The sequence below is a fragment of the Lactuca sativa genome, chromosome 6 (assembly GCF_002870075.4).
Source record: "Lactuca sativa cultivar Salinas chromosome 6, Lsat_Salinas_v11, whole genome shotgun sequence".
In the NCBI taxonomy this organism is placed as follows: domain Eukaryota; kingdom Viridiplantae; phylum Streptophyta; class Magnoliopsida; order Asterales; family Asteraceae; genus Lactuca; species Lactuca sativa.
Window position 1 is genome coordinate 141,455,750 of NC_056628.2, and position 14,497 is coordinate 141,470,246.

Sequence of the window (14,497 nt, forward strand, 5' to 3'; positions counted from 1 at the left end):
TCGTTGGCGTGGCGACGGGAAGAAACGGATCTTTTGAACGTTTGAGTGCAACGGTTTAAAAAAAAATTAATTATTAAAAAAAAACAATTTATTATCCTATAAATACCTCCTATTTTATTTTAAAATTTTCACACTTTCTCTTCTCCTCTCTACATACTTTCAATTATCTTCAAAAAAAATATGGATCCTTTCGACTCGTCCGATGATTCAGATGACGATATTTTCTTTAGGATGATGTATCATTATTACACTACCGACCTGCTACAACCAGACCCAGCCCCGCTACTAACAAGACGTGCGATGTTAAACAGAAATCGCGAGGAAGGACACGAACATCTATATCGCGATTACTTTGCGGATAATTGTGTATACGGGGCGAAGGACTTCAAAAGAAGATTTCGTTTGAGTAGGGATGTGTTCTTACGAATCGCCAACGCCTTGGAAAGCCGGTATCATTTCTTCACTATATTTTTATACAAAATAAATAAAAATGTACTACATGTTTCTTTAATTTTACAACATATGCAATATATTTTTAAACTGTAGTTAATTTATGTTTAGGTACGACTTTTTTCAATTAAGATATGATGCTAGAGGTAGACGCGGGTTTACAACGTTGCAGAAATGTGATGTGGCCATTCGTTTGATGGCTATGGGGGAGTCACCCGACACCATGGATGACTATATGAGAATGTTCGAAAGAACCGCAAGAGATAGTTTGTATACATTGTCAAGGTGTGTTGTTGAAACTTTTGGTGACGTGTATTTGCGGAAACCTTCGTTGCATGATTTGCAAGAATTGTATGCGGCGCATGAAGAACGCCACGGGTTTCCCGGAATGATCAGAAGCATTGATTGCACACACTGGAAATGGAAAAATTGTCCGGTAGCATGGAAAGGGCAATACGCAAGTGGTCATCACGGATCACCTTCTTTGGTGTTAGAGGCTGTCGCTTCTCAAGATTTATGGATTTGGCATGCATTTTTTGGGGTTGCGGGTTCCAACAACGACGTCAACGTTCTTGATCAGTCGCCAATATTCGACGATCTTTTGAATGGAAAAGCCATGGATGCTCCTTTCACGGTGAATGGAAACGAATACAAATATGGGTATTACCTTACAGATGGAATATATCCTCAGTATTCCACATTCGTGAAGGTATTCCGCCACCCGGTTGAAGAACGAGACAAATTTTTTAAGAGAAGACAAGAAGGAGCACGTAAGGATGTGGAACGTGCTTTTGGAGTGCTGAAGGCGAAGTGGCATATAGTCGAACATGCAGCACGACCATTGGATTTAGAAACTTTACGATATATCATGTATGCATGTATCATAATGCATAACATGGTAGTAGAAGATAAAGGGCGAAATATTGCACACTATATCCCAACGGAGCCCAGACACGTTCAGTTTCAACCAGGAACAGCAGATTATTTGCATCGCGTTGTTGACATTCAGGACGCAAATAAACACATACAACTTCGAGAGGACTTGGCAGATCATATCTTCTATGGTAACAATAACGATAACGAATAGCGTTGTATTTTTTTTTTTTGAATTTGGATGTTATTTCTTTTTTTGTTTGTTTTTGGATATTATGTGTAATTTAGTCTTTATGTTAATTTTAATTTTTAGAAATTTTTGGATATTATGTGTAATTTAGTCTTTATGTTAATTTAGTCATTTAGCTGCCACCCCTACCGTCGTTCTACCACAACCAGCCGCCACCTTGGGTGGCTGTATGCATATGTGTGTGTTGGATGGATGTTTTTTGTTTACCGGATTGCTTTGATAATGTTTTGGATTTAAAATTATTAACCACCATCATTAAAAATGGTGGTCGCCGCCATGGACCGCCACCGACCACCATTGCTCAAGGTGGCAGTGGGTGGTGCCCGACCTATTTAGCACTAAATTATCTAAACAGTTAACTTTAATCCGAGTGGCACGAGTTTGGGGTTATAAAACCTAATTAGGGTTAAGAAAACCCTAATGTCATGAAACCCTAATTTTGGAATTGATTTGGACCCGTATTAAAACAATTAATTAAACTTAAAATAATACTTAATAATTCTCTACTATTAACTTAATGCAATATTATTCTTAATGGATTAAGTCCTTAAGGGGTTAAGTGTGGAACACTAACCCTAGTTATCATTTTATGTGAAAAACCCTAGAATCTGGGAGCATTATTTGGACAATGATCGGGCGTGTATTCGGGCTGTTGATTAGATTGTTATTCGCCCGAGAATGACTAAGTCAAACCTTAATCAGTCATATCCTTAAGTGATTAAGTCCTTTATGGGTTAAGTATTATTACTTAACCCTAATCGTCATTTCATGTGAGGTGGTCACTACTGCAAGTGACTATGACCTGTGATTAGGTATTGAGTCAAGTATCTTCTCGTAGGTGACTGGAAGTGAGTTGAAACCGGTAGAGTTCTTCATTGCTACAATGGTTATCTTTGTGCTTATTGAGGTGAGTCTCGCCTCACAATACCTGTCGGTCGAATGCACCAATGTCGGCCCACTAGCTTTGGTTATATGCTAATAGAGGGATGCCCTTGGGACTGTATATAGTCATGTAGGATAGAGTGTGGACTCTTGATCTAAGTTCTTTTACCTGTTCCTTGTTTGGTTGTGGTTCTAGAGTAGGATCACCTGTCCGGGTACCTATCTCACCTATGAATATATTCGGCCATGCATTCCTTGGGTTGATGATATTTAGTATGTTGTTATGCTATAGTGATATGTTAGATCTGTGTTATGTTGTCGAGTATGCTGTAATGCTATAGTAATCTGGTAGATCTGTGTTCTGGTATCAAGTACGCTGCTATGCTATAGTAATCTGGTATATTTGTGTTCTGGTATCGAGTATGATGTTATGTTGTAGTGATATGTTAGATCTGTGTTCTGGTTTCTAGTATGTTGTTTTGCTTTAGTAATCTAGTAGATCTGTGTTCTGGTATCGAGTATGTTGCTATGATGTAGTGATTTGTTAGATCTGTGTGTGTTTTTATGATTACCCGGTACGACCCGATGCCGAGCGGGGCCCGAAGACTAGTCTCTATGCTATTTAACTCTGTGTTTATGGCATATGTTTACATGTTATATAATTATCTGCTATGTGTTTACGTTATTCGAGTGCGGGTGGGGCTCGTATCTCATTATTATTTGAGTGTGGACAAAGCCCGTATCTCATTGGTCGGGTCCCGTTATTCAAGTGTGGGTGGCGCCCGTATCTCATTATTATTTTAGTGTAGGTGGGGCCCATATCTCATTGGGCGCATCCCGTATCTCATTGGATGAGGCACGTTATTCGAGTGTAGGCGGGGCCCATATCTCATTGTTATTCGATTGTGGGCGGGGCTCGTTATGCGAATGTGGTCGGGGCCCGTATTTCATTTTAAGCGGGGCCCATTATATGTTATGTTTGGTATGCGGTATTTTGGGGGAAACTCACTAAGCTTTATGTTTATCCCGTTGTTTATTGTTCCAGGTATCATTGGAGTATATGGGAAGCTGAAGGCGGGCGGTACACACGCATCAACAGTATTGAGGATTCCACATTTTCTATAAAACTTTGATTTTGAACAAATGTAATTTGGAATAAACGGTTTTCTTAATAATGGATTTATAAATTGGAAAGTTTTCACCTTAATAAAATGAAAAAAATTTGGTTGAGAAAATGGGACGTTACATAAAAATATAACATTTTAATCGAATATATTAAGATAATGGCCTAAATTATATAGTTGAATAAGGTCATATCAAATACCACTTTCTTTATGGTCCTGTACTAATATTTCATTTCTCTTATGGTCGCTCGCTATTATCTCATTTCTCTTATGGTCTCTCTCATTTCTCTTATGGTCTCTCGCCATTATCTCTTTTCTCTTATGGTCTCTCACCATTATCTCTTATCTTACAGTCTCTAACTGTTATCTCATTTCTCTTATCTCTTTCTACCCATTCTACCTAATGTATTATGAGTACGGAAAAATACATATACAATATTTTAGGAAAAATCATTATCTCATGCAGCACAGATATCAGGAACTTATATAATAATCACATATAGTATTCAAGCAAATTAATACTTGATATCTATGTGTAAGCTGAAGGTAACTATGCACTCACGAGGCAGAGGTAGGTGATTCGAGGTTAGGGTAGCGCTTCACCTTAACACTTTTCCAAATAACCTAGATATACATAATGTTAAGTCTTAGTCTAGTTTCATCATCATGGTGACTATATAAATAATAGTCTAGATTCATCGATAATCTCAATGTCTACATCAAGATCTATCAAGTAAAGAATAACCACGTAGGATCATATCGTAGGTAGGGTCCGTTTGGTATACAAAATATACTGTTTGGAAATCTCACTTTAAACACCTCGCTAAGTCCAGCCTAGGCATCACTCCTGTAAGTAGATCATTCAGTATAATGACTTGGAATTACTTATAAATCTTATTTATATGTTTATAATAATGACTTATGACTATAAATATAAGTTACACTGAAAGCGATAGAGTGTAGCTTAACTTATAGAGATTGTAAGCGAAAACCGGGAGATTTTGCGGACAGAATTCCGAAACCAAAAGCTTCTACTTAGTGGGGCTCTCTGATGCTCCAAAGCTCAACTATAGACCCTCAAAAACTTCTAAAGTCAATCTTAGAGAAGTTGGGAGGTTTAGTGAGAAAATATGTGACAAATGAGCAAGAAAAAAAGGGCATATATAGCCTGCCAGCCAGGTGCGCCATGCACACGCGTCTAGGTGGCTCCTTTGGTCACTTTCCATGTGTTAGAATATTGGTGTTCCACCTCACTCCCTTCTAGAATGAGCCACATGTCCGCTTCTTATGGTGCTACGTGTTGCAACCTCGTGGTGTCACGTCGTCGTATCTCTCAGAGAACTCGGCCTCCAAACAATGCCATATGGCGCCCTCTCGTTCTGCCACGTCATCAGAGAGCGTCGTGCAAGAATTTCTAGATTTTTGAAAAACATAACATCTTCATACGAGCTCCGTTTTCAACGTTTTTTTATCCCCAGAATCCCCTCAGCGAGACCTACAACTTTCCTTTAGACCTCAACATCTAAGTCTTGATCTAACTAAAATTCATATTTTAGACCGGTTTAGAGTGTTACAGTTCGTGCGAAATTCATATTTCCTTCATACGAACTCCGCTCTTGACTATCTTTATACCGACACTCTCATATGGGCGTGATCTTCGATTCTCATGTAGATTGTTTAGGCTAACAATCATTCGATCTAAAATTCGATTTCTGTGTCGCACACTGCTATACCAAGTCGTACAAAATCTTCAAAAAATCATAACTTCTTCATACAAAGTCAGATTTAGACGTTCTACCTATGCACGAGTTCGCTTTCTTGTTTTCTACGACTTTTGTTCAGATTAGTTACGCTAATAAGCAACCTATCTCCAATTCACTATTTACGACATAATGTTTGAACGTGAAACTCCGGAAGGTCGTAACGTCTTCACTCGAAGTCGAATATGAGCATCCTTTATGTGTATGAAATATTCGTCACATATACTATAACTTTGGTTAAGATTATTTATCCTAAATAATCTTCTACCGAAAAGTCATTTTTATTACTTATAATACCTTAATTGACTAGACCGGATCTACGGGCATTACATGATGGGCTGAAAAGATTTTTTTGCCCATATCATATGACTAATTCTCAACTGTGAGCAACAATTTTTCAGTGTAAGAAGTTGAGATGAGGCATATATGTAAAGATTATAAATATGAATCATGAACAATATGAACACGTAGGACAAAGAGATATGAATCAATAAATATATAACAACAATCGAATTCATCAACATCTATTGAAGAACACAGATAATGCATTTTCTTCAACTTTACACTAAAAAAGACATACATAAACCTTCGGAACCTCAACGAACATCTACCTGACATCAATCTATGAATAAATTGATTTTTAGGGCAAAAGAAGCTAATTAGAAGACGAATTGTATTCATTAATTGAAAATTTGGAGAAGCCATGTTCAAACACGTTATCTGAAATGGATTTCAAGACTGTCCACACACAAATTTTGAGTCTACAGTTAGCTTTTCTTAATGACTGCTTACATAGAACCCTAAGTTTCGTTTGAGCCATAATATTTCGGGCTTAGAGTAATATGAACGTTGGGAAGGATTTAGGGGTAGCTAAGAGGATTTTGCTAATTGACTTCAGATATACCAAGTAAGAACCCTAATTTCAGATGACGAAGAAGGCAACATAATAAAATTGAATGAACGGAAATAAACCACGTGATAAACGAAAAAAAAAAATCAAACGAACGGAAAGAAGAACATGATAGAATCACAAGCATTAGGTTACTGTAGGTTACTGTCGCTGGCAGAATTCGAGAAGATGGTGCAGACGGCGGTAGTTGGCAGTCGTTGGTGTGGAGGTACTCCTCTGGTAGTGGCCGAGGTTCGTAATGATTGTAGGTTTTGTGTGTTCTTCTGCAAGCGGTGGGTTTTGGAAGAATCGACGGTAACTGTGAAGAAGTCAATAGGACCAACTGCAAATTAGTCGAAACCAAAGAGATGGAGTCGACTAAACAAAAGTCACCTGCTTCAAACCAACCAACTAAAGGGAAGATGGTTTGGCTCGGCTAAAATCTTGTAACTATTCATAAAAAACCTTACAATTAATTGTATGATAAATGAAATTATAAAAAAAAAAAATGAATATGACATAATATCGATTTTTTGTGGTAAAAAACATGCGCCCCTAAAAATAGACAAATGATTTTTATGTTGGAAAGTATATAATGGCATAAGAAAATGTCACTAAAAACTTAAAAGTGATGTAATGTCGTAAAAATGAAGTGACACTAAAATCTGAAAATGTTTCACGGCCACAACCAAAAATGTCAATAAAGATTTCTAATGTAAACTTTTTTTTTTGTCGTTATTACCAAAAAAAAGCTATTGGTGGTATTTAGTGCCATTTTTCTGTATTAAATATCATTTTTATTTGTAATGCTAATATTGATTTTTAACTCGATTACAAATCAATTTGATACGATTTTCTTATGTATAACAAAGCCTAATCTAATGTCTAGATGTCTCTTTTATCCAATTACAGTAAGATTTAGCCTTACTATAATACTTATAACTAATAACCCAAAAATTAAATCAATATTGGTACGATTTTTAGTTCCGTGTGTATATCGGTATTACTGAGTTTGGATTCGATCTAATTTCAACCAAATGAATATCCTTGATTGCAAGCCTTTAAAATAATTGCCTAACTTAACTTCAAACAGAACTTTCGGAAGTAAAAAATATATTGCACCATTAATCTGAATATTAATTTGAATTAATTTGAGAAATGAGCATAATACAACCCAACATTGAATTATATCAATAATCTTTTAGGATAATTAGAAACCATGTAAATATGACAGAACTGGGCTTTCATGGAAGATAGCCACCATGACCACCACCAGCCCCATTTCCACCACCACCACCGTATCCACCTCCATGTTCACCACCACCTCCTCCTCCTCCTCCACCACCTCCTCCCCCACCACCTCCACCACTACCATATGCACCACCGTATGCTCCTCCTGCACCGCCACCTTCTCCACCGCCACTTCCATATCCACCTGCGCCACCACCTCCTGGTCCTCCACCACCTCCTGATCCTCCACCACCACCACCTCCCTGTCCACCTCCACCACCGTACCCATGACCATTCTCCCCACCGGCTCCATACCCACCACCGCTACCACTCCCCGCACCTCCACCGTAACCTCCTGCATGCTCCCCACCAGCCCCATAGTACCCACCACTACCACCGCCACTCCCTCCACCACCTCCACCTCCATACCCGCTACCATGTTCTCCATACCCACCATACCCTGAACCACTTCCCGTACCACCACCACCTCCATAACTAGGAACATGATCATACCCACCACCACCAGCATATCCACCTCCACCACCTTGGCCCCCACCGCCACCGCCACCATATCCTCCACCATGTTCACCTCCTCCTCCATACCCACTACCACTACCACTCCCGGAACCCTGACCACCACCTCCATACGAGCCATATCCTGGCCCTACATGTCCACCTCCACCACCACCACTACCACTACCTCCTCCTCCACCACCACCGATACTCTCATAACTGAAAAGTGATCTGGTGGCTGAGCAAATGCCAATGCAAAAGAAGACAAAGAAAACATTAAGAACAACTTTCTGAGAAGCCATTTTAGGAAAGTTTGAGTAACTACAAAGATCTTGAAATGCTATTTATAGGAATTCCGAGGAAGCTAGACGTCAAAAACTATGAATGAGTATGCACATGGTGACTTGAAAGTGGGTGTATCGATCCCATATTGGGTCCAGCCTCCACCTACCTACGGCGCACTTCACCGAGAGAGCTAGCGCACCACGGATCGACATTTATATATGGACCAATTTTGCTGTCACCCACATCTTATCATCATTTTAAACCATTTTAAAATAAAACGTTACACTATTTTTAGCTAATTTACTTAATTAAAAAAAGATTATTTGATTAAAAACTTATATCTAGGGGGTTAAATAGGTGGCATTTTTTATTTTTAGTTAAAACTAAAACAACTATTCAGTAAGTTGTTTTCAAATGCTTAAAATCTCTTTGAGCTTTTTTTTATGACGAAATGATCAAAATGGAAGATTTCATATGTAACACGTATGAATTGAGGTTAGCTTTTCGACGCATAAATACCTTTCCTTCAATTATTTTAGTTTATTGACATGAGTATGTTAGGTTTATATGTTTGTATAAGGACTTTGGCAAATTGAGAAAGAGAAAGTCTCATGTGTACAATAGGTTAAAAATCTTTAAGTACATTGAAATTTAGGTTTTGTCCTTAATTGTAAACTTTGGTATATATAGATAGGGTATTTTTTGTTGGTGGTTCAAGTGGAAGGACCTAAATGTAACTAATGAGAGTTATTTCATTTTTAATTATGATAAACGAAACAATGTGCATGAGTTCATGAGGTTAATACGTATAAAGAGGGACAAAGCCGACTTTGTAATGAAGGGTTTGCATGGAGAAGAAGAAGAAGGTGATTTGGTTGTAGTACCCATTATTGGTGTTTTCGGTTTAATGTTATATTTGTGAGAATTGAGATTTCCTTGGATTGATCTTGAGGGACACTTTGGAGTTTGGAGGATATTATAGATTGAGTTTTCGTTTGTCTTAATACATGTTATTTTACATATTTGATAAATTTAATTGACAATCTTTAATAAAATAGTTTTAAATGTTTGTTTATAAAACCTTCTTTCACACTTTTCTTAATATATACTACACAATTCTCTTTTAGATGAAAAATGCATTTATGTTATGTTACCCAATAACCTAAAAGAATTGCTATAATCATAGTTGTATAATTCAATTCAATTACAATTTTTTTTGTCCAACTTCGAAGATTGATATTTAAACATAAGATCATATTAGGTAACACACCCTGTAATTTACTCGTGAATCTACAATTTATCCCAAGCACCCTGAAGCGGGACTTGAGCCTCTATTGGCTAAAGGGAAAATGACTTATTAAGGTAACTAACTATTTCAATTGTCCATATATAGGTAATGTTCTTTTTTTTGTACACATTAAGGTAACTAACTTGTTTTGTTTGTTCACATTTAGGTAATATGACCGGCTATCACCTGTTTTTGCTTATGTGGCATCCACCTGGCGTTACGTTGCACCTACGTGGCATGATGCATATATGGGAAAATGACTTATTAAGGTAACTAACTATTTCAATTGTCCATATATAGGTAATGTTCTTTTTTTTATACACATTAAGGTAACTAACTTGTTTTGTTTGTTCACATTTAGGTAATATGACCGATTATCACATGTTTTTGCTTATGTGGTATCCACCTGGCATATGACTTGAATACGTTACACCTACGTGGCATCCACCTGACATATGACTTGTTTTGTTTCTTCTTCCTCATCTTATTCTTCAAAACAACAAGATGAATTTCAAGCTGATCATCCATGTGATTGCGGCTTACCATCTCGTGTGAAGATTTCAAGAACTCCTGACAACCATGGAAGAAAATTTAGAGTTTGTCAAAACTCGATGGTAAATCAATATTGTTGAATATGTTGCAGGAGTTCTTGAAATCTTCACACGAGATGGTAAACCGCAATCGATGATCAGCTTGAAATTCATCTTGTCATTTTGAAGAATAAGATGAGGAAGAAGAAGCCATCATCGACCGATCTAGGGTTTAGAATTAGGGGTGGAATCGTATGACACAGTTATAGTGTAATCGAATGAAGACAATATATGCACCATGCCACGTAGGTGCAACGTATTCAAGTCATATGCCAGGTGGATGCCACATAAGCAAAAACATGTGATAGCCAGTCATATTACCTAAATGTGAACAAACAAAACAAGTTAGTTACCTTAATGTGTACAAAAAAAAGAACATTACCTATATATGGACAACTGAAATAGTTAGTTACCTTAATAAGTTATTTTCCCATATATGCACCATGCCACGTAGGTGCAACGTATTCAAGTCATATGCCAGGTGGATGCCACATAAGCAAAAACAGGTGATAGCCGGTCATATTACCTAAATGTGAACAAACAAAACAAGTTAGTTACCTTAATGTGTACAAAAAAAAGAACATTACCTATATATGGACAATTGAAATAGTTAGTTACCTTAATAAGTCATTTTCCCATTGGCTAAAAGACAGCTTTTCAACAATTATTTAATATCACTAGACCACATACCTTTTGATTAATTAACTTAAATAAATACATTCATACATTCACTTAATTAAAATTGTTTAAGTCTCCCATTGATCACATTAGTGGGTTATCCATGTGATAAGGACCACCACTATTACATTTTTTTGTTACATGAAACATATATTCATTCTTGATCTCTAGTATGTATGAAAGAGGTAAATTCACTCTTTACTTTACATTTACTTATTCTTGATTCCTCTTTATATGCACCCCATCATGCTTGTCTCCAACAACAAATGGGTTAAAGATAAAAAAAAAAAAAACAAATATGACAATGGTAACTTGACACATGATTTTAACTTTTTGATATTTTAGTGGATGATATTATATTTATAGGAAGACAGCTAAATACCCATTTCATTTTCATTGTGGGCACTATGCTTCCTCCCCATGTGATATACTCAAATCATTAGTTTCATCCAAAAGGATGCCAAGTCAACCCTTGTATATCACTCTTAAATGGAACCAAAACTTTTGTTAAAAGCTAACTATTATGGACACCAAGCAATAGCATATAGCTTATGTCACATACTCTCATTAGAGCTTGCACTTGGGCCAATCTGCAAACCCTAAGCCCAACCTCAATCTTCAGGTTCAGGCCCATACACAAGCCCATCTTAATCTCTACCCATAGACATCAAAGCCCAATTCTCGGTCCAAGTTCTAGGTTAGGTAATGAAAGCCACATGATACAAAAAGACAAGTGTGGCACAAATCATTTAACGTAAGTGGACAAAAATATAGTGGGAGATAAAGATGAGATTTTCCCACCACTTTACCATTGATTACACGTTAGGTATTGACAACCACATAATAAAGAAAAAGATAATTATGAACACAAAATTATTAGAAGTGGACAAAAGTTCTTAACTTAAAGCTAAGTGATAATATTATAGAGAAACTTCAAGAAAAGAAAGGTTCAAGATTGTTTGGCCTAAGTATGGAGTCTAAGAGTGTGAGCCAACCTTCTCCCAGGTTTTGCTTCTTCATTTAACCTTTCCAAACTAATTCTATAACCTTTTTAGAATGTGTTTTGGTTAGCTTTTTTATCACAAAAGTGTATTAGGAAAATGTTTATTAGCTTATGATTTTTTGAAAAAACTGTTTTTAAAAAGTGTTTGGTTAGAAAATCAATTTTTTCAAAAAAAAAAATGAAAAGCTATGATTCTAGCTTGTAGGAACCCTTCTATTTTGTCTAATCAAAAAGATTGAAAAGCTACTTTTAAATTTCCAAACACATTTTTAGTTTATTAGTTTTTTTAAAAGCTAATAAGCTATTTTGAGAAGTTAACCCAAACACCCACTTAATCAAAAGATTAATTATAAAATTAATGAATTCATGTTTTTCTAAATACTGACTAGATTAAGTGATTTACTCCCTTTCTTGTAAAGCAATGAAAACAAGCCGAATTTCAAGTGCCCAGAAGGATGGACATGCACAATCACCAAAACTGAGCCTTCTAAGATCGGTAAACCATTCGCAATATGTGGTGGCAATGGTTGCTCATGTGTCACGTATGTTCTCTTATGCTCACGCTTTACTTTCTAGGGCTAGTTTTGATGATCAAGATGAAAAGGGCATTCTTGTCTTTTTGCCCAAACAAGAAATCAAGAACAAATCCCCGTCTCCCCTTTTGGGGTAGAACAAAATATTACAACTTTTGTCTTCGGTCTGAGTTTCAATACAATGCATGTCAAACCTAATACAATCAGTATCCTGTAACTTGTCCTGTCATGTCATGTCATGTCACGTGACGTGACCTGTCTTGTCTTGTCCTGAAGCGCGATATGATGTTGCAGTGAGAAAAGTGTTAAAGAGACGGTGGAGAGTACAGAAGGAGCTAAAGTATTTTGCGAGTGTGGTGAAGGTTGGTCTTGTGTTGTAACCAAAACTGAGGGGTCTGAAGCTGGAAAGACATATTTCGAGTGTGGTGAGGGTTGCATATGTGTGATAGATGAAACAAACACTGTCAAGGTTGTATGTGCTTGAGTTGCACTATTATCTTAATAGTAGCAACATGAAGGATCAAGATCACATAAATGGTGTAATTCGCTATTAAGTTTCTTCCAAAATATCGTGTTTGTGTTCAAGTTTGTATTTAAGCTAGTATGTGTTTGTTATGTAACAAGTATGTGAAGTTTGTGTTTTTCTGTTATTTGTACACCTTATAGTGTTAAGTATATACTATATAGTAACATATATCGTGTGTAGTAAAACAGATATCAATGGAGAACTAAAATAATGTCATTGTTGTCCCTTAATTATGGAGTTGCAAATGCATAATTAGTTAATTACATCGGTAATTGGGTATATTACCACTAATCAATGAGCTTAGTTTCAAACTTTTCTGAATCTGAAATATCTTACACTGCAATCTGGATGAAGATTTATTCAGACCACATAGCAACTTCAGTTGCTTCTTCAAGAAATTGTTGAAAAGGGAGTAGAAATATAGCAGGAATAAGCACTCTCTTCTGCAAATAACACATTTTTCAAGCATCAATAGGCTAAATTACCAGAAAGAGATCAAATTCAGATTCGTTTATAAGATATGGAGAATTTATGATTGCACTGATTTCATAAAGTTATATCAAAAACAGTGAATCAGTTGGGAAGAAGTAATATGCTTACGATAAACAATGATAATTCGAGTACCAATTACAGTAATCTCGAAGCTAATACAATCGCAGTTCCTTAATGAAATTGTAAGGCCATGAATTCAGGAATTAAAATCAAACCTTCAGAGTTTTCATCTAAATTGATGAACAAAACAATGTAATCTGCTCACGGAAAGTCCGATCCTTCGGCCTCAAATCCCTCCGAACGTAACCCTTAGCCACTTCCTGACTAAACGACTCAAATCCCTCCTGTCCGCTCCTCCGCCACATATCCTCCGCAAAACTCCGGTGCGCATAATACGCCTCAGCACGTACCGCCACACGACGGCCACCGCTACCAGCATCACGAATTTCCGGAGAAACAGTAATCGGAAGCCTCTCGTAATGTCCAAGGGTAATGCCTTCAAGCACATCGAGGCGTTGAAGTCCAGCGTCCGAAACAGAGTAAAGCTCACCGCGGACACGGTGGCGACCCGTCCCAGGGAGGTTGAGGAGGAACGGTACGCCATGGGGACCACGGACGAGAGGTAGGTGGAGGTCGGTTACGTAATTGCCTATGAAAACGGCGTCGTTGCTGGAGATTAAATCCTGCATCAAGGTGTGGTTAGCGAATCCTCGTTTGAGAGTGCCGTATGAAAAGATTAGGGTTTGTTTGGGTGGATCGACGGCGTTGCCGGAGATCGTCATCTCTTTCCGGCGACTACAAAGCTGCTCAGATGGGGTGCCGGCGAATAACAATAAATGAGTGGACAAAAATTGTTTGGAGTTGCCGGATGTTGTTGTGTAGCCCAATATTTGTGAGCTTTCTAATCCAGGGTAACGTACAAGTTTTTATGCGTTGCGTACAAGTAAATGAATAAGAATTATTTAATCGAGAAACACAAATTTCAGCTTTTCAGAATGTGAAAAAGTAGATTTTCTATTTTGTTATCGTTTTCCCATACATCCAATAGTCACCCGAGTAAAATATTCGGAAACCTATAATCACGTCATCGTATGGTGTTCGCTGGTGAACATTTCATTCACATAAATAAGG

The 14,497-nt window shown here is 37.2% G+C and overlaps 4 protein-coding genes across 4 annotated transcripts; 2 read left to right on the forward strand and 2 right to left on the reverse strand.

The window, feature by feature from the left end:
• The first annotated feature begins 300 nt into the window (after window positions 1–300).
• Window positions 301–1,537, forward strand: LOC111918139 (protein ALP1-like). The gene is made up of 2 exons (XM_023913802.2): window positions 301–449; window positions 562–1,537. The coding sequence occupies exons 1-2, from the start codon at window positions 301–303 to the stop codon at window positions 1,535–1,537; spliced, it is 1,125 nt and encodes a 374-aa protein (XP_023769570.1).
• Window positions 1,538–7,352: 5,815 nt separating this feature from the next.
• Window positions 7,353–8,410, reverse strand: LOC111918140 (glycine-rich cell wall structural protein 1.8-like). The gene has a single exon (XM_052764736.1). The coding sequence runs from the start codon at window positions 8,271–8,273 to the stop codon at window positions 7,473–7,475; it is 801 nt and encodes a 266-aa protein (XP_052620696.1). The 5' UTR covers window positions 8,274–8,410; the 3' UTR covers window positions 7,353–7,472.
• A 3,249-nt stretch (window positions 8,411–11,659) lies between these two features.
• On the forward strand, window positions 11,660–13,104 carry LOC111918106 (uncharacterized). The gene is made up of 3 exons (XM_023913771.3): window positions 11,660–11,817; window positions 12,235–12,357; window positions 12,643–13,104. The coding sequence occupies exons 1-3, from the start codon at window positions 11,783–11,785 to the stop codon at window positions 12,830–12,832; spliced, it is 348 nt and encodes a 115-aa protein (XP_023769539.1). The 5' UTR covers window positions 11,660–11,782; the 3' UTR covers window positions 12,833–13,104.
• Window positions 13,070–14,346, reverse strand: LOC111918105 (putative gamma-glutamylcyclotransferase At3g02910). Its single transcript, XM_023913770.3, has 2 exons — window positions 13,582–14,346; window positions 13,070–13,317 (listed from the first exon to the last, which is right to left on the reverse strand). Exon 1 carries the CDS (start codon window positions 14,146–14,148, stop codon window positions 13,597–13,599), a length of 552 nt encoding a protein of 183 aa, XP_023769538.1. The 5' UTR covers window positions 14,149–14,346; the 3' UTR covers window positions 13,070–13,317; window positions 13,582–13,596.
• Window positions 14,347–14,497: the final 151 nt, after the last annotated feature.